Source organism: Petaurus breviceps, unplaced genomic scaffold (assembly GCF_028583685.1).
Source record: "Petaurus breviceps papuanus isolate PSGF00001 unplaced genomic scaffold, PetGlider_PUasm1.0 90792, whole genome shotgun sequence".
Taxonomy (NCBI): Eukaryota; Metazoa; Chordata; class Mammalia; order Diprotodontia; family Petauridae; genus Petaurus; species Petaurus breviceps.
This window is the reverse complement of record NW_027187347.1, coordinates 8,569,592-8,594,348: the sequence shown is the minus strand read 5'-3', so window position 1 is coordinate 8,594,348 and position 24,757 is coordinate 8,569,592. Positions and strand designations below refer to the sequence as shown.

Below are 24,757 nucleotides of genomic sequence, written 5' to 3'. Positions count from 1 at the left end.
CATATGAGTCTGGTTCTTTGGGTACCCTGGGAAAGACCACTATGGCAGTGGGGAACAGTGCTTCAATCGCACTCTAATAAGGCAGAGAGGGTATAGGGGGAAGCAACATAGAAAATACAGAGATAAGTATTGAAAAGGATACAGAGAAGATTGTATGATGACAGGGGATAGATTGGTAAAGGAAGGCAGGCAGTGATGAGGAAGAAGATGAGAAGGGGAAAGAAGCTCAAATAATAACTCACATCGCCATTGATTAGAGTTGTAAGCACTTGGCAGCATGGAATTGATGGAGATGGAAGAGGGCTTAAAGGAAAGGAGTTTGAAGTGCTATTTTTATAGGACAGCTCTTATCTGGGTTGCTTTGGGTTTGGTTCCTTAACATGTCATACCTTTTCAAAGTTGTCGGTAAAACTTTAAAGTTAAATGTCCACATAATCTCAAAATTATTAGCACTATTTGGTGATCTGCTGGTCTTAATGCATACGTCTAGACCTTGCCTGAGATTTACACATCAAAGGACCAAAAATCTGTAACAGCAAAGTTTGGATGGCTTCCCTTGACCCAACACATATTAATTAGCAAGATGTGATTTTTTGGTTAATATATGATACAGTTTGTAAATTACACTCCCTTGACCTTTGGGATGGTCTGTGCGTGACTTCTGGGTTCCCCTTTGCAATCTATCATCCTGCTCTTGCTACTTTATACTGGCTACTTAGACATTTCCTTACTATGTTGACTAGAAGAAGGGGTGGTGGTCAGGGGGACAGAATAAGAATCAATTTGTCAAGTGCAAGAGGAGAAAATATATCACCAATTGGAGAGATTAGGGAAATTTAGAAGAAGAAAATGACATTTGTTAGATACTGAGGATAAGTGACAAAAGAGGGAGACGATCCCAAGCAGTATACACTCAATAAAAGGCACAAAGGCAGAAAAATACAGAGTATATCTTAGGGGACAGGATGGCAGTGTGAATAGTTAGCTGACTAACTGAGTGAAGGAGTTTTGTTATTTGGTTTAGGGTGATGAAGATCTGAGTAAATGTGTAGTCAGAAGGAAAGGAACCAGTGGAAAATATGAGACTGAAGATATGATAGGGAGAATAGAGGATAGTCCTCTATGAAGCAGGATTTGGTAAGACCAAGGTACAGGAAGGGAAGTTAATTGCTGGCTAATCTTGCCTTAAAAAGGAGTAGAAGAGACTGAAACACAGGAGAGCAAGAAAGGTGAAGAGAGAAAGATTTGACCATAGAGGAAGCTGATAGAGAAGCTTACATTAGGAGCCTTAATTTTTCCAATAAATTAGATGGTAACATCATCTTCTAATAAACAAGCCAACAAGCATTCATGAAGTGCCTACTATGTATCAGGCACTGTACTAAGTGTTTGTAATGCAAAGAAAGGTGAAAACAGCCCCTATTTGAAAGTCTTAGAGAGCGAAGAGTCTCCAGGAGAAGAGCATGATTGACAGTGGGTATCAAAGACTAATTAGAAAAGGTGAGGAACAAGAAAAGGACATTTGATTTGACAATTAAGAGATCATTGATAACTTTGGAGAAAGCCATTTCAATTGAATGATAATGTCAAAAGACAGACTACAGAGAATTAAGCTGAGAGTTGAGAGAAAAGGAAGTGACAGCACTGATTTCAGATGAAAAAAGTTTACCCACAAAAGGGAGAAGAGATGTATGATGATAGTAGAGATGGACAGATGAAGTGAGATTGGTTGTTTTTGTTTTTGTTTTTGAGGATGGGTGAGACATGAGCAAGTTTGTAGACACCAAGCAAGTAGCCAGTAGACATCAACTGAAGATGAGCAAGATGGCGGAGATGGTAGCATGGGCAATCTGATGAAGAAAGGCTGCCTAATTATGTGAGACGGGGGTGAAGGGAGAGATGGTGGTAGAATGCATCTGAGTGATGTGAGATGAAGAGGGGCTAAAATGGAACCCTTGCTGAATGCCATCAATTTTTTCATTCATTTATGAGGCAAGATTTTTAGTTGAGATAGTGGGACAGGGATGAGGGTGAGTCGTGGGAAGTTGGAGGAGGGATGAAAAAAATGGAAAAATTAGTACCAGGAGTAGGAGAGTGAGTCATTTAGGGTGGTGTAAGGGTATTGCCTTGTAACAGTGAGGGCCCAGTTTAAGATTATATAACAATTTCTAGTGGATCCATTCAGTATGGTTTTGTAATTTTCTCTAGTTTCATGAGGCATGAAAATAGTGGAGTGGTTCAAGGTTGAGAGAGACTGGCAATAGAACAGGAGGGTAAGAGACTGAAAATTAGACAGTGTGAACTTGAACTGGTTCACCAAGTGGTCAAAATGTGGAAGAGGAGGAGAGGGTAACCAGTGCAGTGTCGATAGCTTGAAAAAGAACTGAGAGGTAGAGGTTACAATGGAGGAAGATTTGAGACATAAGGTAGTGGGAGAGGTGGAATGAAAACAAATTGTAACCATATGAAGTAATTTCAGAGTTCAGGAACATACATGAAAGTAGAATGCCCAACTCACTCATCTTAGGGAGAAGAAATTGGTATGTAGGAAAATTAAGTGTATTGTCATACTGTTAGCACTAAAAATGCCCAAATGATCACTCTAGTAACTTTCTTTTCTGAGTAAATATTTATCTTACTCCTCTTTATCCTTTGCCTACCTGAATTTCTGTATCACTGGAGGTATTATTAGAGCACGGAACACATTTCACACTCTTCCCCCAAACCCCATTTCTGTAATAACCACATTCTATCACCACACTCCCAGTGCTATAATTAATAACTATCATATTCTCACATGAAGCTAAAACTCATCCTCTCATCTTGCAGGTTACTCCACACCAGCCCTTTGGTTTCAACCAAGCTGAAGAGGGCACAGTAGACAACTCCACTCTACCTAGATCTCTGCCTTTATCATCTGAAACTGTCATTTATAATAATGATGTACGGCCTAAGGTCCAGGTGGGACCCAAAGTTGTTTATTCTAGTCAAGGCTCAGAGGAAAATCAGCCTGGTATTGTTTATGCTTCTCTGAACCATTCTACCAATGGAGTGAACTTCTTAAGGAGGGCAGAACATAGGACAGAGCAACCTACAGAATATGCATCCATATGTGTAAGGAAATAAATTTGCTTCTTGGTTGCTCTTTCTTTCCCGTGGGAGAGGCTGCCTGACTGCTCATTAACTAAGTATCTATTGGACAATCCAGCCATGGAATGCCATTCTTTGACCTTAAACACTCCAATGAGATTGATGTTCATCCTTTGCTGGGTCTCAAGAGTCCACATGACAAATATGGAACACCTCTGGAGATTCACTGGAAATTTCATAGTCTCTGAATAACCAAACTTCTTCACCTGAAATGGTGATCTAGACCACAGTCAGCCTTCATACTTGGATGGGAAAAAAAAAGAGAACTTTGACAGGATTTTACCTTGCTAAATATTACCCAAGAGATGTGACTGATAAGTTATATTCTTTGGATATTTTCATCAAGAAATTAGGGAAGAAAATGAACTTTTGTTTTCAGGTTCAGTTCACTACAACCTACTTAAACAGAAGGAATGTATACTCCAACTACTACTACAGAGACAAAATAATGATAGTAATTTTCATCCCAGTAAACCTGTAATGAGAGGTCATTTGGTGGCATCCTCTCAAACCTCTCCAAAATAGGGATTATGGGCAAGAGATAATACCATTTCAGATGTCACTATGGTCTAGACAGAGGTAATGAAACTACAGCCCATTGCCAAATCCAGCCAACTGCCTGTTTGTTGGCATGTGTGTGTACAGCTTCAGAGCTAAGAATGTGTTTTTTTTTTAATATTAAAAAAAGGTTGTGTATTTAAAAAATGCAAAAACTATTCTTAGCTTGTGGGCCCATACAAAAACAGTCTGTGGACAGATTTTTTCACCCATGGTCTGGGACACCAAGAAGCCTAAGAAGGTAAAAACTGAATGAATTAAAAGCAGAGAAGGCTGATACCTAACTCCTACTCAGCTCATTCAGTACTTTCTCCACAATCTCCATCTCTTCCCAAACCTTGTTCTGTTGGAACTGCATAAGCCCCCTCCCAGGCTTGCAACAGAATTCAACTCTACCCACCCCTCCTTCCAAAGTTGAGGAAAACCAAGACAGAAGCTTGTCCTGACTGGGTCAGCAATGCTATGTGCTGCAACAATATTCAGGTAGAGAACCAAGGAACAGAGGGAAGGAAAGCAGGAAGTTCTACCAGGCCTGCCTGAAGCAAAGCCCCAGCATCCAACTGAGGCCCATTCTGTTTCTCCAGAAGTCCCTTGGGATAGACACTTAGGTCAGTGAACATGAATTGCCCCTTTTGAAGAAGACCGATTTGTCTTTGAGATCCACACCCCAGGGAAACTACAATCAAGGGAGGGATCAGAAAGTGAGCAATAAGGTAACATGAAGGGGAAAAGGTTGAAATTACCAAAGATATCAGGAGAAGGAAAATTCAGTTGAAGATCTTGAGCATAAGCAAATAAATGAGCAGGAAAGATGTTATTAATGGAAATATTGGGAATATGCCTCCAGATTAACTAAATGATTCCAGACATTTATAAATAAGGAAAATAAACTAATACTTGATGAGGCAAAGGACCCCACCTTTCCAAGTGACTTTAATGAGCGTATTTTAAGTCTTTAGAAGGACAAACTAGGCTCTAGGCTATGGAATAATAGATTTGGAATTCCCTTGGGGACCCTCTGGGGTATTCTATCCCTAAAGCTTTAAAATGCCAGGAAAATGAACACCAATGGTGGAGCAGTCTGTTAACAAAATGGCACAGGAGATGGTCCATTCAAACAAGGCTTTGTGAAATTGGGTGCAATAAATCCTAAATGAATAGTTTCAGTTTCCTCATCTGTAAAATGAGGGGTTTAGATTTAATGACCTCTACATCCCTTTGAGCTCTGAATCTATAGTCCTATAATAGCCATCACTGGAGTTTTTCACTACAGCATAAATAGTTGGGAGAGGGGAGATGAGGACCCAGAAGGCAGTTGGGTGGATGGAAGCAGGGTGAGGCAGAAGAGGGGAGCAATGGCACAAAGTGAAGGAGTAAGGTCAAAGGTTCTAGAGTGTTCTAGCACAGGCTGCTGTAGGGCAGATCACCCAATGGAGGAACTCCTCCACTAAGAAACTGGGCTTCCTCCTTCTCCCGCTTGACATTAGCTCCCTGGGACATAGTCTAAGATGCTTCATTCTATTGTGGTGACTTTATAATAAAATAATAATAATAACAATAATACATATAATTTACATAATGCTTTAAGGTCTGCAAAATGTTATCCCGTTTGATCCTCACAACGACCCTATGAGGTACGTGTTATTATTATTATCCTCATTTTACAGATGGGGAAACAGAGGCTAAGAGAGCATAAGCAACTTTCTCAAGGCCATGCAACTAATCAGCATCTGAGGCAGGATTCAAACACAGGTCTTCCTGACTCCAGATACAAAAGTCTATACACCACACCTACGTGTCCCTTATATGAGTTCATGAGTACATAAAACAACACAACTGCTTTCTCTTTTCCCTGTCTGTGCAATAGGTGTTCTATAATAGAGTGATTAAGTTGAGGGAAGGGATAGGAGGTAGGCAGTGTAGGGGAAAAGTCAAGGAGTAGAAACTGAAAGTAGGTGTGAGTAGAGAAAGAGTCCCAGGGAGGGCTGGACAGTCATGACAGCTGGGGAAGAGCGTTGCTGCAGCCTTGTCTGTGGGGTCGGCGAGGACCCTGCTTCTTTCCCTTCATTGAAAGCCGTCAGGCTGAGCCCCATGTCGTGTGTGTGTGTGTGTGTGTGTGTGTGCTTGTGATCAGCTCTCAAATTGATTTTCCTGAAGCACAAGAGATGACTTGTGACGACTGTCTACTCAATAAACTCCTATCAGTCTCCAGGACCCAATCCTGTTTGGTGTTCAAAAGTTCTTCCTAAACTGCTCCTTCCCACTCAGCCTCAAAAGTCTTCTTACACCTTACAGCTCTTCCCACCCAAGTAGTCTTTGGTCCAGGGACACTGGTTTCCTTGCTGTTCACTAAGCTCTGTCTCTTGACTGGGCATTTTGCCATTTTCACTGACTGTCAGTTATTACAGGGATGCACTCCCTCTCTAGCTCCACTCCCATAGCTTCCCTGACTTCCTTCAAGCCCCAGCTAAATCCCCAGGAAGCCTTTACTGATGCCCACCCCCCTTTTCAGAGCGGGGAGGGCAGGGCAATTGGGGTTAAGTCACTTGCCCAGGTCACACAGCTAGTAAGTGAGTCGAGTGTCTGAGGTTGGATTTGAATTCAGGTCCTCATTACTCCAGGGCTGGTGCTCTATTCACTGCACCACCTAGCTGCCCCAACTGACACCCTTTAATTCTAATGCTTTCCCTCTGTTGATTATCTACACTTTATCTCATATTTTTTTATAGTTCTTTGCATGTTTTCTCCTTCATTAGATTGTGAGTTTCACATTTCTTTGCATCTCTAGGGTTTGGCACAGGGCCTGATGCATGGTAGGCGCTTAATAAATGTTTATTTGTGGAGAAGAAAATGGCCAATGATTTCAGAGTATCTTTGCCAAGAAAACCCCAAATAGGGTCATGCAGAGTTGGACATAACTGAACAAGTGTTTATTGACTAATTAAGTGATCCACTGGAGGGGGAAGAGAGAGGCACTTCTAGAGATGCCAGGGTTCTCCCATACCCCCTTGCTCTAAAGCAGCTGGACTGAAATGTATCTTCTCCAAGCCCCAGGCTTCTGGCTCTAGACCAGGGGTTCTTAACTGTTTTTGTGCCATAAACCCCCTTGGCAGTCTGATGAAGCCTAATGGACTCCTCAGGGTAATGGTTTGAAATGCATAAAATAAATTACATAGGAGTATAAAGGAAATCAATTATACTGAAATACAATTACAATTTTATAATTATAATTATCAAAATATATTTCTTGACAGTTCACAGATCCCAGGTCAAGAATCCATGTAATAGACAAACTGCTGATCACATAACTTAAGTTGTGAATTATTTGAGTTCAACCTGGTTCTGTGGAGAGCACATTAATTGTACCTGAAGTAAAGTGACTTTAGCTTGAATACCTGCTCTACTGTAGTTTTGTTCTATTTATTTAACCTCTCTGAATTTCTATTTCCTCACCTGAAAAAATGGGGGGGGGTAATAATATTTGCTTTTCTTGTCCTTCTAGTTTAGTTGTGAGAATCAAAATAAGAGCCCTTATATGTAAAGGGATTTGAAACCTTGTGTACCATCAGCAACTTTTTCACTTTATTCACAAAAGAAACTATGACTTCACAAGTTGTGCCAATTACATACCAGGTCCACTAGACCCAGATCTGTCCATGTAGCCTGGGTTCTAAATTGCTGAAGAACATCTAATCAGTTCTGAGATTACTTATCATGAGAAAGATTTCAGGACTGCAGATTGGACTAGATGGCCTGCGACGTGCATCACTGTGGGTCAATGATAATGAATTTTTCCCTATTTGCATTATTTGTTGAGTCAAGACAGCTAAGCTTTTCCATTTCTTTTATCCTATCATTAAGTAACAGATTGTTCTTCAAGTTTTATCTTCCCCCCTCCATGCCCACTTTGAATCTGCCAACTTCTCAAACAATGGGAACCATCAACTATGCAGGAAGACAAACACTGCCGCAAAAGAGAGGAGGTCTCTGATTCGGTTCAATTTTTCAGCAAACGTGATGCTTCCCCTTCTAGGGGAAACAGGTCACAGACACAGAGAGCTAAACTACAAACCAGAGCAAGCTGAGTACGTAAGGGAGGTGCAAACCAAGTGCATACGGATGTCTGAGGGAGGAAAGAGCATGAGAAGAATGTGGGTGGGGTGTGGGTGGAGCAGCTTTCTCTTTCCTCCAAGTCTGGCAGAATTTATATTCATCTGTTTCATGAGAGAGCTAAATATTGGCTCTTTTGTTGGTCCTGGAGGAGAATGTGATCCCAAACAATGAGTGTTCATTTTCCTAAAATTCTATTTCACAACGAAACAACGTGCTGTGGAGTTTATTATAGAGGTATTTTTGTCAGACTCTAAAACAGACTACTAACACAATCTGAGTTGCAAAGGGATCTCACAGGTCATCTAGTCCAATCTATTCCTCCATTGAAATTGCCTCTACATTGGGGCTGCCAGGTGGCTCAGCGAGTAAGAGCACCCGTTCCAGTGTTGGGACGACCTGGAGATCGAATCCCGGGCTCAGACACTCAGCACCACACCCAGAAATAACTGGCCGGGTAACCTTGAGCAAGTTACTTAAATCCGATTGCTGTAAAAAAAAAAAATTGCCTCTACAGTATCTCCCACAGCCTTCCTAAGGGAAACCATTCCGATTTCAGATGGCTCCAATTATCATAAGTTTCTCCTATGAAGTCACCTAGTTTCTTTCAGCCTCAGTTTCCTCATCAATAAGATAGAGATTTAGAATTACTTACCTCAGGGTTATTGTAAGGATCAAATGAGATAATATATGGAAAGTGCATTGTGAACCTTAAAACTGTATTCAGTGCTTGATTTGACTTAATATCTAAAGTCCTTCTTGACACCAAGATTCTGTGATTCTAAAACTATGATAATTATTGTAATGTCCTTGTTAGCCTTCATCATCATCATCAGCAGCAGCAGCAGCATTCCAAGCAATCCTGTGGGTAATAAAGATTAAGCACTCAGAAAAGTGACTAGGTATTCAACACAGGTCACGATCAACAAGCTTATTATTGAATCAATTAAATTCTGAACTATTTCTTTACTTCCTACCTAAGGCCACAAAGAGAATCTGAGAATGGGTTGGATGGCACCCTTAGGTGGAGGAAACATGTTTGTGATCTTTTTACTATGTATATATGTAATGCATTCATATATACATGTACAGATAGGCCAGTGGTGATAGCATGAGCTACTGCATGTGGTATTGTAACATTCAAATACATACACACACATGTATATACATAAGCATGTATACATATATAAAAATATAATATTCTTATATGCACACATGTGCCTGTCTAAATAGTTGTGCAATATAAGTACATGCATTCACCTATATGTATGCATACACACAAACATATTAATATACATTCACATTGTGTTAGTGTATGTTTATATATGCATACACATAAGCATATATGTGTATACATATATATGGGTATATGAATATATATATATATATGTATGTGTATAATAAGGAGGTGGGGTAAGAGGAAAATAGCAGTCAAAGGCATAGGGCATAAAGGATTTGGGAAATGCCATATTCTCCACCTCCATTTCTTCTGAGAATGACCGATCTACTGAGAAAGCTTAGGGCAAAAGAAGGATTTTGACCCCATCTTGACCCCTCGCTCTACTAAGGTAAAAGAGACAAAACCACAAGAAAGAGAGAGATCCAGTCTCGAAGCTTCTAGGCTAAAGTTACAGATAGCACAAATACCAGTCAGCCAGGCCTAGATACCACCAACGTTTTCTGCATTCATTACTTTCAGCCTATCTCTCACACAATTCAATCTCATTTAATTTTTAACCACTTTCAGCTGCAGATCTTGTGGCATAAAGTTTAACAGGAAGTAAACTCACACTTAACATATTTCCCACCCATCCTTTTTTTCACAACCCACTGCCCTACTTTGCATAAATTGTCTTCAATAGAGCCATAGGAACCTCAAAAGAAGGGGTTGGAAAAAATATGAGGGTGGATCTGATCCTCTGGGTCACTTTCCCTCACTTCCTACCCTGACAGATTTGAGGGGGAGGATGTAAAAAGAAAAATACCCACAGTAGCAGGCATTTGGCTTGTAATATCTCTGTAAGCAGAAGTTTCACAAAGGCAGAGGGTGAATAGATGCACAGAAAGACTTTCTAACAATCAGAACTGTCCAAGCTGGGGTGGGATCTGAGAGCTGCCCCTCAGTGTAAATCTTCAGTAGAAGCTAAATGATGACTTGGCCTGAATGTCAGAGATGGGATTCCTGGTTAGTAATGGATCTTTATCCCCACAATACCCAGCATGTAGTAGGCACTTAATAAATGCTTGTTGATTTGACATCTGAGGTCCCTTTTAACACTGAGATTCTATTACTCCAATACTGGTATAATTATTGTAATATTCTTGTTTTGGGATCTTTTAGGTAGATTCTTGTGGTAGCACAATAATGGCCTGCTAACACAGGTTCTTTATTCTGCTTTTCTAAAGAAAGACACTTTTAAAGGCTGAACAACCTTACTTAAATTACATTCACTAGTTCAGGGGAAAGGTCAGCACCTTGAAAGTGGAGAAAATGCAAACAGAAAATACAAGCAGAGAAATGAGCAAATATGTCAGTATGTCATGCTGACCTATGTCCTTTAGACTACCTATCACCCATGAAACTACTCATCTCCTAGTCACCCATGTCAACTCAATAACAAGACGATCAATCAATCCCTTCTATCATACCTCCCCACCCTCTTCTCTTCTCTTATCCCCTTTCCTCCTACTTTCCTGTAGGATAAGATAGATTTCTATACCCAATTGAGTGTGCATATTATTTCCTCTCTGAGCCAATTCTGATGAGAGTAAGGTTCACTAGTTCCCCCTTATCTTCACCCTCTTACCCTCTACTGTAAAAGCTTTTTCCTGCCTGTTTCGTGTGAGATGATTAACCCTGTTCTACCTCTCCCTCTCTCTCTTCCAGTACATTTCTCTATCACCCCTTAATTTCATTTTTTAGATATCATCCCTTCATATTCAACCCACACCGGTGCCCTCTGTCTATATATACTCTTTCTAACTACCCTAATAATGAGAAAGGTCTTATGAGTTACAAATATCTTCTTCCCAGGTAAGAATGTAAAAAGTTTAACTTTATTAGTTCCCTTAATGATTTTCCATTGCTGTTTACCTTTTTATGTTTCTCTTGAGTCTTGTATTTGAAAGTTAAATTTTCTTTTCAGCTCTGGTCTTTTTGTCAAGAAGGCTTGGAAATTCTCTGTCTCGTTGAATGTTCACTTTTCTGCTGAGGGATTATACTCAGTTTTGCTGGGTAGGTGATTCTTGGTTGTAATCCTAGCTCCTTTGCCCTCTAGAGTATCATATCCCAAGTCCTCTGATCCTTTCATGTAGAAGCTGCTACACCTTGTGTTATCCTGACTGTGGTTCCATCATACTCGAATTGTTTCTTTCTGCCTGCTTGCAATATTTTCTCCCTGACATGGAAAGTTAGGAATTTGGCTATAATATTCCTGTTAGTCTTCATTTGGGGATCTCTTTCAGGAGATGATCAGTGGATTCTTTCAATTTCTATTTTACTTTCTGGCTCTAGAACATCAGGGACATTTCCCTGGATAATTTCTTGAAAGATGATGTCTATCAGTGGCTAAGTGGTACAGTGAATAGAACACTGGCCCTGAAGTCAGAAGAACCTGAGTTCAAATCTGGCCTCAGTCACTTGACACACTTACAAGCTGTGTGACCTTGGGAAAGTCACTTAACCCCAATTGCCCTGCCTTCTACCCTCCAAAAAGCAAAAAAAATAAAAAGTTGAAAAAAAGAAAGATGATGTCTAGGCCCATTTTTTGATCATGATAGTCTAATAATTTTTAAATTTTCTCTCCTGGATCTATTTTCAAGGTCAGTTATTTTTCGAATGAGATATTTCACATTGTCTTCTATTTTTTTTATTTTTTTGATTTTGTTTTATTCTTTCTTGATTTCCCATAAAGTCATTCACTTCCATTTGTTCCATTTTAATTTTTTTGTTTGCTTGTTTGTTTTGCTTTTTGGAGGGGCAATTGGGGTTAAGTGACTTGCCTAAGGTCATATGGCTAGTAAGTGTTAAGTGTCTGAGGCCAGATTTGAACTCAGGTCCTCCTGACTCCAGGGCCACTGCTCTATGCACTGCGCCACCTAGCTGCCCCTCCATTCTAATTTTTAAGATATTTTCTTCAGTGAGCTTTTGGGTCTCCTTTTCCATTTGTCCAATTCTGCTTTTTAAGGCATTCTTCTCCTCATTGGCTTTTTAGACCTCTTTTATAATTTGTCCCAGTCTATTTTTTAAGGTGTTATTTTCTTCAGTATTTTTTTGTGTCTCCTTTACCAAGCTGTTGACTCATTTTTCATGAATTTCTTGTATCATTCTTATTTCTCTTCCCAGTTTTTCCTGCATTTCACTTAATTTTCAAAATCCTTTTTGAACTCTTCCATGGCCTGAGACCAATTTCTTAGAGGCTTTGTATGTAGGAGCTTTGACTTTGTTGTCTTCTTATGAGTGTGTGCGTGTATGTGTATGGTTTATTGTTTGTTTTTGCTTTTTGGAGGGCAGTTGGGGTTAAGTGACTTGCTCATGGTCACACAGCTAGTAAGTGTTAAGTGTCTGAGGCTGGATTTGAACTCAGGTCCTCCGGACTCCAGGGCCAGTGCTCTATTCACTGCGCCACTGTAATAAGAATGTAAATTTTAAAGATCTTCCCTGCCCCTAGGCTAATGTGCACCTGAAGCCTGGGGTGGGGGAGGCTTGTTTTTCAGTAGATACTTCTTGATTGGCCAGTGAGTCAATAAGGTTGTTACATTCTCTGAGCCAGGAGAAGGCTATATAAGCCCTGATGTGTAGCTTTGTTTTTGGGACTCACTTTGAGAAGTGTTCTGTGATTTGATCTGAATTCTGGGAAGCCATTGTTGAGAGTCCCCCGGCTTTGAAAAACCCAGAATGTGGAAACCCAGATGTTGACTGGGTATGGATGTAATGGTTGGACAGTTTGGAAATCTGTCTACTTGATCTGTTAATGTCTTGGTAATTATGCCTGTATACTTTGAGGTTCAGGGTGCTGACCTTTTCTCCCGAACAAGGTAAACGATATATGTCTGATTGATTAAAGTAAGCTTGTTAACCCATTTTGAGTTGCTTTCCTTTAACAAAGCAGATCTAAGAACCTGTGGTAGCTGCAAACCGTGAGGACGCTTGGGGTGCTTGCTGCTACAGCCACCTAGCTGCCCCTTGAGTGTGTGTTTTGATCTCCCTTGTCACCATAGTAACCTTCTATAATTTGAGATTCCCCCCAACCCCATTGTTTGTTCATTTCTCCAGTCTAGATTTATAACTCTATTAACATAGGGCTCAGCTTCCAGTGTGGAGGGCATACTGTTCTAAGCTTCAGAGGTTTTTTGCAGTTATTTGCAGAGATATTTCTGTAAGTTTTCATTTCTTCCAAGGTGATATCATATAAAGAGAGGTGTCTTCTCCTCTCCTGGCCTGTTCTCTGGTCTGTGAGCAACCACAGCATTCTTTTCTACCCTGGCACTGTGAGGAGAGCTCCCTCTCTCCACTGGGGCCACCAGGTGTGCTCCTCCTCCTCACCCTGGGAGTGCCACCCAGAACTGTCACCTAGATCTGAGTATGGGCGAAGCAACAGAGTCCTGCCTCAGTTCCAGCAAAGAGACCCCTGTAATCTCCTTCTGACCAGTTGTTTGACCTCCTTACAATCTATGGGCTGAGAAATCTGGGAGCAGCCACTGCTGATGCTGATCCAGTCACTCCCAAGACCTGATCCTGTTTGTCTAGGGCCAGGGTTGTACCGGCGCAGACTGTGCTGGTGTAGCCTGCCCTGGACTGTGCTCCACTCTCACCCAAGTGCACCAGACCTTTCCTATCGACCTTCTAAGTTGTCTTTGGCACCTGTGAGTTGAGAGATCTGGAAATCACCACTGCTGCAAGTGATTCAGTTACCCAGGACCTGTTCTAGTTTGCTGGGTCCCTGCCTGCACTGAACTGTGCTTCTCTCTCACTCTGGTGCAACAGACCTTTCCTGCCAACCTTCCAAGTTGTCTTGGGCTGGAAATGTATTTCACTCCATCTTTTTGTGGGTTCTGCTGCTCTAGGATTTGTTTAGTCATTTTAAAAAGGTATTTGGAGGAGTTTGGGGGAGACCTCAGGGGAGTCTCTGTCTTTACTTGATCATCTTGTTTCCACCTCTGAAATCTATCTAGTAACCAATGACCATCATTCATGATCCATAAGCTGAGCCTGGGCAATCAGTGGTACACCAAGGGCTTCAGATGAAACAGTATTCATTTCCCATGGTGGTAGAGTTGGGAGGTAAGTCACACAATATGGTGAAATCATCTTGAGATTAGAACCCCAAATATCACCACTGAGAACATCATCATGCACCTGTTTCATATAAATTTTTGCTTTATTATGAAACAATGACATCTGAATCAGAAGATAAATCAGTGCTAATCTGAGGAGGAGGAGGAAGAGGAGGAGGAGGAGGAGGGTTGGTAAAGAGAAGTAAATAGTCTATGTGACTAAGAGATTGTTCTCTGCCCAACACCCTAAGCAGTTACTAAGCTAATATTCTAAGCTATTATTTATTATTTTAGATGTTCACTGAGCATGGTATCATCTTGTTGTGACCCCTCAGTCACAGGCACAGTAACAATGTCACATTTATGTAGCACTTTAAGGATTTATAAGCACTTTTCATGAAATAACCTGGTAAACTAAATCATGTAGATGTTATTATGCCCATTTGGCAGATAATGTTTGGAGGGAGAAGACACAGAATACTCTAGGACAAGGTTCTTATTCTGGGGTTTATGAATTTTAAAACACATTTTTTAAAAGAATTTTGATAACTATATTTCAATATGATTGTTTTCCTTTGTAATCATATTATTTTGTGTTACATTTTAAAATATTATTCTGAGAAGGCATCTATGACACAAAAAAGGTTAAGAACTTTTGCTCTAGAATGCCCTGTTCTTTACATTTTCCCCCTAATTAAATCCTTCAGGAAACTTGCCAAAATTGTCTGTAATAAACAGGCCTGATAAGTCAGATCTGTTAGTTTAGGTTTAGTTTTGGACCAAAATGAGACCGAGGTCATTCAACAGTTAAAAAAATCATTTAATTTTTAATGTTTAATTAGCTCAGAGGTTTTTAACCTTTTTTTAATAATAGAACTGTCTGACAGTCTAGTGAAGTCTAAGGATTACTTATCAGAATAATATGTTAATGCATAGATCAGAGAGGCAACTAATTCTATTGAAATACAAATATAAAAATATTTTTTAAGTTCATGCACCACTTCTGGTCATGTGGCCAATAAAACAGAAGATTAGACATGTTTTCTGATCCTCACAACTTCTCAAAGCCGTCATGAAGAAGAGACAAAGCAATTTGAGCATCTCCAAGGCGTAGAACCCTAAGGAAGTAAAAGCTGATGAACTAACAACAGAAAAGGCCACTAATCCCTAATGTGTAATTGACTCCCTCATTAACCTGTGCCGCTGTCCACCATGTTCTGTTAGCAGGGCTGCATAAGCCAACCCATAGGTGCACAGCAGAATTCAACTCTACCCCCTTGAATCCCTCTTCAGTGCTAATGAAATCCCAATGGCAGAAGCTTTCTTGAACTGGGATAGCAGGTCTCTACCTGAATGAACTATGAATGGTTTTTTGTTGTTTTCTTTAGTATGTACACTTTTATTTTGAACTGGTCTTAAGTCAGTGAACAGGTAAAGCTCCCCGCACCCCCGCCCCAAGTACTGGCAACAATCTCATAAAATGCACAGGGAGATTGTAAAGTCTTTCTGGCTCATACCCACCAACACACCCTGATGTCTAGGGCTCCCAGGCCTGGAAGGGAAGATACCCCAAGTGGCATCATCTCCTGCAAAGCCAGCTTTGCACATTCTGGAGCCACTGTCAACAATGAGAGCAAACATATTGTCATCCTTACCTAACTTTGAAGTGGCGATTTTAAACACTGAGGTAGAGAGGAGGTGGTACCACACCTGGAGGTGGGGTGGCAAGTGCATGCTGAGTGGAAGGGCTCACAGCTTGAACTCTAAAAGTTTAACCCTACCTACTGCTGGAGAGATCATGTTTCTCCTTTGGAGTGTGACCCTTGGCTTCTGAGCTTCCAATAGCTTTCTCTAGATTGTAGAATTTAAAAGTCAATACCAGAATGCTGAAAAAAAAAAAAAAAGCAAACTTTGCTGTACTTAGGGTCTGGTTGATCAAAGTCACTTTTATTTCTTACTTACATGCAATTTTCAGGGAGGTTCTAAGTTGCTGTAGGACAAAGGTGGTGGACCTGTGGCCTAGAGGCCACATGAAGCCTTCTTGGTCCTTGGGTATGGCCTTTTGACTGAGTCTAAATTTTACAGAACAAATCCTTTTATTAAGGGGATTTGTTCTGTGAAGTTTGGATTCAGTCAAAGGGCTGAACTTGAGGACCTAGAGGGACACATGTGGCCTGGAGACCTCAGGTCCCCCACCCCTGCTCTAGGAATTCCTTTGGGGTAAATTATCTAGGTAAGGGAATTTTATAGAATAGGACATAGTAAGTTGAATTTTGGGCAGCTAGGTAGTATAGTAGAGTGCTGGACCTGGAATCCACACTCAGACACTTACTAGCTCTCAGTGTCCTAGGATAGGGCAGCCAGGTGGCACAATGGATAGAGTGTCAGCCCTGGAGTCAGGAAGACCTGAGTTCAAATTCAATCTCAAACACTTAGTAGCTGTGTCACTTAACCCTGTTTGCCTCAGTTTCCTCATCTGTAAAATGAACTGGAGAAGGAAAGGGAAAACCACTCTAGTAGCTCTGCCAAGAAAACTCCAAATGGGGTCATTAAGGGTTGAACATGACTGAAAAGACTGACCAACAATATCCTAGGATCGTCTGCAAGATTGTAAGCTGCTGATCAGCATTGGTAGAGGAGTTCACTAGGAGTTCTCTAGAACCAGAACTCACTAGGAGTTCTCTACTTCAGTGAAATCATTGGTCAGCACAAATATATGTTTATGTCGCAGAGATGAAGGTAATGGGGCCTGAACCTTACCTCTAGCTACAGCATCAAAGGATGAACACACCTCCATCATCTGTGCTAGGAATAGTAAGGCTTGATGCTAAAGTAGTAGAACTGGCTGGAGTAACCTGGGACCCCACTCCCAAAGGTAGGTACCAGAATGGCTTGAATATAGAACAGACAACAAGTCAGTATGCAAGAAACTCCCCCAAGCCACACAGTGAGAAGCAGCTACAGAAGGATGATAGTGATGAGATGTGTCACTGACAACCTGACTAATGCTGGGTGACTCATTTAATTTTCCTGAGCCTCAGTTTCCTCATCTGTAAAATGAGGGGCTTTAGATATAGGATATTATGATCCTCTAAGTTCAATATGGGGCCCCAAATTTTCCTAAACAGGAAATACACACACACACACACACACAAAAGTGTGTGTATAGTAATATATGTTTGCATATATTTATGCATATATATTTATATATGTGTACACACACACACAGCATGGCATTGAATGGTATACAAAACAGCTAGTGGAAGCTGGGCTTCTCTTGTCCTGAGGGTTCCTGGCAGAAGCCAACCTATTTGGACAGCTACAGAAGTCTGGGGGTAGAAGGGGAGCTCTCACTAGCTCTTCTCCCTCTCCTCTCTCCAAGGACTAGGCTGCAGTAGTACCACTCAGCTTGGATGGATGCAGATTATGGGAGGCCAGAGGGAAGGAACTGAGTGAAGGCCATAGGGACTGAGTCAGAGGTGGGTGAGGGAGGGAGGAGCATGTCATTTGGGGTAGAGAATTGCACCCAGAGGGGGGATAGGTTGGTGGGAGGAGATGGGATCAGGAATGCTGGGTCAGTGCTTGGGGTAGCAGCAGCAGCTAGAGCAGAGGTTCCCAAACTTATTTGGACTACTGCCCCCTTTAAAAAAATTACTCAGTGTCCCCCTGAAAATCTACTTTCTTTAACTCTTTTAAAAAATTGTCATTTAAAAAAATACATAAAATTAAAAAATGCATCTAAAATTTCATGATTTATTGTAAATTTGTGTTTTTTCTGCATCAAAATTTTGATGTTGCAATGTAACCTTATAGTGTTGTACTATAAACAAATCATTACATGCACATATTACTGTCGATGCAAGCTGAACTTCCCGAAAAATGCTCTCTACATGCTCACCTGCCAACACTTGCTTATTAAGACCTGTCAGTGGACTTGTCCACTGATCAGTTATAGCTTATATTTTGTATGTTTATTTGGAAAATAATGTAATCACTATGACTTTAACTCCACTACACAACAGATGAAGCATGTATGGTTTTTCAAAATTTTCTTCTTTTCTCTTCTTTCCTTATGTTTCCACTGCCCACTTATTTTTATTTAACAGCTCCCAATTGCACCACAGGTTGCTACCACCCAGAGGGGTGGTATCTCCCACTTTGAGAACCTCTGATTTGTTTGGTTGCTGAAGCAATAGAAGAGGAAGCCATATGGCTTGCAAGGGTTAGTCCAGAAGCTCTCTGATTTTTCTCTCAATAATCAATCCATAAAAATTAATGTGTCAGGTAAAGTGATAAGTGCTGCGGTCGCAACAAAAGAAAAAGTCCCTGCTCTGAAGGAGCTCATAATCTGAGGAGACAAGAAATAAATATACACAAACAAGCTATATACAGGATAAACAAGAAGTTATTAATAGAGGGAAGGCACTAGAATTAGGAGGGTTTAGAGAAGACTTCCCATAGCAGGTGGGGATTTCAGTTGGGACTTAAAGGAAACCAGGGAGATCAGTTGGTAAAGTGGAGGAGGGAGAACATTCTAGGCAGGGGGAACAGCCAGAGAAAATGCCCAAAGCTGAGTGATGGGATGTCTTGTTTGTGGAATAGCCAGGAAGCCAGAGTCACTGGTATGCACCAGGAATTAAAGTGTAAGAAGACTGGAAAGATAGGAGGGGGCTAGGTTATGAAGGGTTTTGAATGCTAAACAGAGCATTTTCAAGTTGCTCCTGTAGGCAAGAGGGAGCCACTGAAGTTTGTTTTTTTATTATTAAATTTTATTTTTAACTTATGGAATAAAACAAGCATTTCCACAACATAGTCCAATAAAAGAGATGATTGTACATGAAACTGTCCCCATGTGGGTACCTTCTCCCTCCCTGTCCCCCATTTTCAGCTCCTTTTTCTGTAATATCTTCCCCCTTTAGAGTGTAAGCTCCCTGAGCAGAACCAGGAGAACTTTGTACACAATTACAGACACATCGTATCTGTGATGACTAACTTTGATAGACTGGGCTCCTCTCAGCAGTACAAAGTTATAAGACAACTCCAAAAGACTCATGATGGAAAGGGATATCCACATCCAGAGAAAGAACTACAGAGTCTGAATGCAGATTGAAGCAAACGACTTGTTCTCTCTCTTTTGTGTTTTGTTCCTTCTTTCTCGTTGTTCACTCCACTGGTTATAACTCTTCACAACTTGACTAAGTTTAGTGTGAAGGTATTTGTAGATCCTATATCAGATTGCATGCCAGCATAGGGGGGAGGGAGGAAAAGAGGGAGAGGGAGAAAATTTGAAACTCAAGGGATTGTGGAACTGAATGTTGTAAATTAAAAGTAAATAAATTAATTAAAACAAAACAAAACAACCTCCAAAAAAAATAAAAAAGAATGTAAGCTCCTTGAGGGCAAGGACTGTCTTTCTGCTTGTACTTCTATCCTTAGCTCATGGTATGGTGCCTGGCACATGGTAAGGGCTGAGTAAATGCTTGCTAACTTGGTGCCTATTTGGGGGGTTTTCTTTTTTTTTATGCTGTTCATCACACCTCACCCCTTGTAGAATTCCTACCTATCCTTTAAAGCTTAACTCAAATCCCACCTTCTCCATGGGACCTTCCCTGATACCCCCTATCAGTAATGATCTTCCCTCTCAGACCTCAAACACCACTTTGCTTTGCAATTGTCAGGTATTATTATTATTGTTGTTGTTGTTGTTGTTGTTGTTTTGGTCTGAGAGCAGAGATCAGAGCTGAACCTACAGGTAGAGGTTAAATACTCACAGTAGCCAGAGTTGGCAAGCTTCAAGAAGAGGGCAGCTTCCAGCAGATAATTGTAGGCTTCATGAGCCTGTATTATTGAGACTCACCTCTCCCAGCTCCTGAACACTCAAACACTCAAATGACCTGTGGTCTCAATGACTTAGATGTTCCATCCACAAAAATGCAGATCACACCCCAAAAGCCCATGAGATCCTGTTTCTTGTTGCCTTTGGATATTTGACAAAGGCTCAGGCTCTAGCCTTTTAAGGCCTGGCCCTACCTGAAGCCACTTGACCCCGCAGTTAAGACACTAATCCCCACTTTTGATGGGGAAAATGGATCATACTGTTCATGAGATCAAACCCCAGAATCTGAAATAGTTTTAGAAAAAAGTTCATTAGGTTGTTTGGTAAAGGAGAGCCAGAAGGAAGGTGTGACTCTACCCCTTTTCCAGACTCTGGAAGGTTTACATTATCTAGGACTTCAAAAGTTTCCACTTAACACATACTAGCTGTGTGACCTTGGGCAAATCACTTAACCCCAATTGCCCTGCCTTCCCCCTTGTAGCAGCAAACACCCCAGCATCCCCAGGGTGGCTGCTAATACAGGTTCTTAGATCTGCTTTTCTAAAGGAGAGCAACTCAAAATGGGTTAACAATCTTGTTTTAATCAATCAAACATATCATTTACCTAGTTCAGGGGGAAAAGGTCAGCACTCTGAACCTCAGAGTATACAGACAGAAACATTTCAAGCAGACAGGCCTCCAATTGTCCAACCATCACATCCATACCAAATCACAGTTACCAGATAGGGAAGCATCAACATCTGGGTTTTTCAAAGCCAGAGGGCTGGGGGGGAGAGGGGCGGTTCTCCACAGCTTCCCAGAGTCTCATCTGGTCAAATCACACAACACTTCTCAAAGTGAGCCCCAAAGCAGTCTCACATCAGAGATTATATAGCCTTCTCCTGGGTCAGAGAATGTAATAAACCTCTTGACCCACTGCCCAATCACAAAACACCAAGGGGTGGGCATTCCTGAAAAACAAGCCTCCCACCACAGGCTCCAGGTACATTTAACCTAGGGGCAGGGAAGATCTTAAAAATTTACATTATTCCTATAACACCCCTCCAAAAACAAAAACAAAACAAAACAAAAAAAAGTTTCCATACACAGATCACACATAAATTATCTGACAAAGATATCACATGAGTCATGCACTAATCACATGAAGGAGCCCAAAACACAAGCTTGAGTGTTCCCAATACAAGACTTAGAAGTAGGGACCCAAAACAATGAAATTTAGGGTCTGGGGAACCCAAAATTCCTTTTACCCTTCTCCAGAATTTCTAGAGAGTTACTGGGTTCAGACCAACATGCTGGGTACAAACAGTCTCTAGTTAGATTTAAACAGTATAATAATTAATAATTTTTCCAACAATATAATGAAACATTTTTTTCCACAGTTGGGAGTTTCAAGCTACAAATGAATAAATCTACATTTGAAACAGACCAGTTTGGTGTATGGAAACTGCTCATACTATGGGCATTCTGTCCTGGGCTGCACCCTTTGATGTTAATTGTTGTCACAGACATTCCTGCTTAACTCAAATAAAGCAGCCCATTCCATTCCCACTCCTTCCACAATTCAGAGCTATTTCCTCTCTGACTTAGCACCTGCTATACCCTTGATTTCTTCCCTCAACATCCAATAACAGTAAGATAGCTTCTTAAATGACCCCTTATGGTCTTTTTCATCTTTCACACTGTATCTTTCAAGTTCAATTGAACAAAATGTGCTAACATTTACTGAATAAATATCCACACTAAGCCAGTCTTTGGTGAACATCATATACCAAAAATGACAAAGGACAATGTATTAAAACCCAATGTCACATTTTATGAAGGACACTGAAAAACTAGAAAAGGTCCAAAAGAGGGAGACTGGGATGGTAAAAGACCTTATAATCACGTTGTATAAAGATCATTTGAAAGAACTGAGAATGTTTAGTATGGAAAAGGGAAGACTTAGGGGGAATAGGAGAGCTATCAAAGTATTTGAAGAGTTATGATCTGCTTAGCCATAGAGGATATAACCAGGAACAGTGGTGGATGGAAGTAGGAGGGTTAAATTTCAATTCCATAATACTTGCTGACAATTATAGCAGACTAAAAGGTGAACGAGTCGCCTCAGGAAAGAATGGGTTCCCTACCACTAGAGGTCTTCATGAAAATCAGTTGACAGCATTATTAAGTATAAATGTATGAAGGCACAGGATAGAATTAATAATCCCCAGGGTCTCTTTCAATTTAAATTCTGTAATTCTCTGATAAATTCAATATGGAGAAAAGGTCTTTGTTAGAATCCAGTGCTAGAATTAAAGGGACTTTGCAAAAGTATCAGCAGACCACTCAGTACTGAAAGCAATCAATGTTTGTATTTGGTGCACTTCAGGGAAGATCAGTTGACTTCACTGCAGACACTGAGGGGAGGGAAAGTCAGTCGGCACAGCAAGGAAGGGCATTAGAGTCACATCCACCTTCAAGCTAGGACTGTAGCTGAGCCTCCTGGGCTAAATGGACATCTCCAAACTAGAATAACATGCTAACCTCCCCTAATGGCACTAGGACTGACATCAGCATGTGAGATAAAGGAAGGGTGGGGAAAGAGTATAATCAGAGGCATTTCCAGGGAACTTTGGGAATAGTGATCTTCAGGCCAAGATGGGTTGGGAGAATCCATGAGCCTTGAGGTAAATGTGTAGTTAGGGGATATGATAGGATGATGAGCCAGCAAAGAAGACTGAATAGTAGTGGTGAGACAGATAGAAGGAAAATGAAGAGAGAAAGGAAACCCTAGGGAAGAAAGAGAATCCAGGAGGAGAGGGTGGTTAATAGTTTTAAGTGCTGCAGAGAGGTAAAGAAGGAGGAGAATTGAAAAAAGGCCAGTAAATTTGGCAAGGATCACAGGCAAGTCTTAAGATCAGTTTCAGTTGAGTGATGAAATTGGGAACGAGATCAGAGAAGACTAAAAAAATATCCTCAAGTGTTCTGAGTATAAAAGTATACAGATATGGGGAGTCCTTTGGGAAGGAAATTTCATCCAGAAATGAGGCAGGGAGCCCTGGGTGGAAGAAGGGAATATGACTAGGCTAGAGTGTAAAGTTTATTGTATAGAAAGGGAACAGCAGTCCTTATGAGGCTGAGTTATGAGGAAGGTCCTACAAAAAATGCTATCTGACTGCTACCCCATATTGCAGGGCAGTCAGTGACCTTCTCTAGCTAGACCCAGAGATTATGGTTCTCATGTCTCTGCGTTGGGAAAACTTGATGCAGCAAAGCTCTCCCTCCCTCCTTCACCATCTGCAGTGCATTTGCAGCAAAACCCAGCACATTTCAGCTTAATCAACGACATCTAACCTCAGGAGAGCAGGGCCACTCACTGGAACAGGAATTGTCATTAATGGGACTGGCCTAGATGCTTTCCCCTTCCTCTTAGTCATTTCCTTTTCCTTCCTGCATGGCTACACAGTACAGGTGTGCAGTGTTTTAAAAAATCAAACAGAAAATATGAAGAAATATGTGAAAATCCAAATTTGTAAGCACATATCATTGGGTCATTGATGTAAAACTGGAAAGGGTCTTAAAGACCACCTACTAATATATGCCCTCATTTTGGCAGAGGGGTCTCACCAAGGTTAAGTGACTTACTCCTGATCACATAGCTAACCAATCAGTGGTAGTACTTGAACCCAGGTTTTCCTACTGCCAGGTCAACACTATCTACTATGTTGGACTCACAGGGGAACAACAGGAAGTAATTCAAATTTTCCTCATTACATGATCCTATGTGGGAGGTTACTATTACTATTGGGGGGTTCAGGGAGGAACAGCACCTCTGGTGTGAGGGCAACCGAGCCCTTTTCAGGGCTGCTTATCCACCTTTGGTGTCTATCTTCACCCAATTCTCACCTGTAGCATGTGTGGCAGCCACACCCCAGTAAGTCATCTCAGTGGACAGATTTCAAGTGACTGATGGGACTCCAACCTGTTCGTGAGTTGGGTGATTGTCCATACCAACCATGTGAAGACTTTCCCAAGTGGAATGTGAAGATGAGAACAGTTTGTTCCAACGGTCTTGAAGGCAGCTGAAGCAGGCACAGCCGAGTGCTTAGTGCCTGGTCAGATATTGAAGACTGTAAACACTGCATCCTGGGCCTTTGCCAGTTGTCCTGACTTTTTGCCTTACCACCAGACTTTGATGACCCTAGAAGAGAGTGAGGCTGATGGCCGTACAACTCTGTCTCACTTAAATCCAATTCATCTGTGAGTCAAGACACCACCTTGCGATGTCATTTGTCCTCTTTAAATGAGGAACAAACAACAATTATCATCTATAATATTCTTTTATTTGTGAAATGGGAATAATAGGGGCGGCCAGGTGGCTCAGCAAGTAAGAGCACCGGCTCCAGTGTCGGGATGACCTGGATCAAATCTGGGCTCAGATACTCAGCACCACACCCAGAAATAACTGGCCGTGTAACCTTGAGCAAGTTACTTAACCCCGATTGCTTAAAAAAAAAAAAAGAAATGGGAATAATAATATTAGCTCTACTTGAACCATAGGCTTCCTATGAGGATAGGGCTTTGCTAATCTGAAAGCATTGAAATGTGAGTAGTTTATAAATATGAATAGTTACCATTATTGTTACTATTATTAATACTATTTTTGGTTAATGTAATGGTTTGAAGAACCAAGCATTCATTCTGTCTCTAACATTGGCAACCATGCAAGGATTATGGAAGGACCTAGTATATGCCTTCTATAACAGTGACCTCAAACCTATTTTTATTTTTGACAAAGGAGTTATTTTTTTAATAAGCAAATTTTCTCCTGGATTCTTTCACATAGGA

The 24,757-nt window shown here is 41.0% G+C and overlaps 2 protein-coding genes across 5 annotated transcripts in view; one reads left to right on the top strand and one right to left on the bottom strand.

Annotated features, from left to right (window-relative positions):
- BTLA (B and T lymphocyte associated) overlaps positions 1-7,079 on the top strand; it is a 44,173-nt gene extending 37,094 nt beyond the window's left edge. For all 3 annotated transcript variants that reach the window (XM_069069836.1, XM_069069837.1, XM_069069835.1), the window contains one exon: positions 2,830-7,079. In XM_069069836.1, coding sequence (XP_068925937.1) covers positions 2,830-3,126 — 297 coding nt within the window. In that variant the 3' untranslated portion in view covers positions 3,127-7,079. The remainder of the gene's footprint in view (positions 1-2,829) is intronic.
- The window catches only part of LOC138147392 (OX-2 membrane glycoprotein-like), a 175,999-nt gene that overhangs the window by 39,403 nt on the left and 111,839 nt on the right, over positions 1-24,757 (bottom strand). The window lies entirely within an intron of this gene.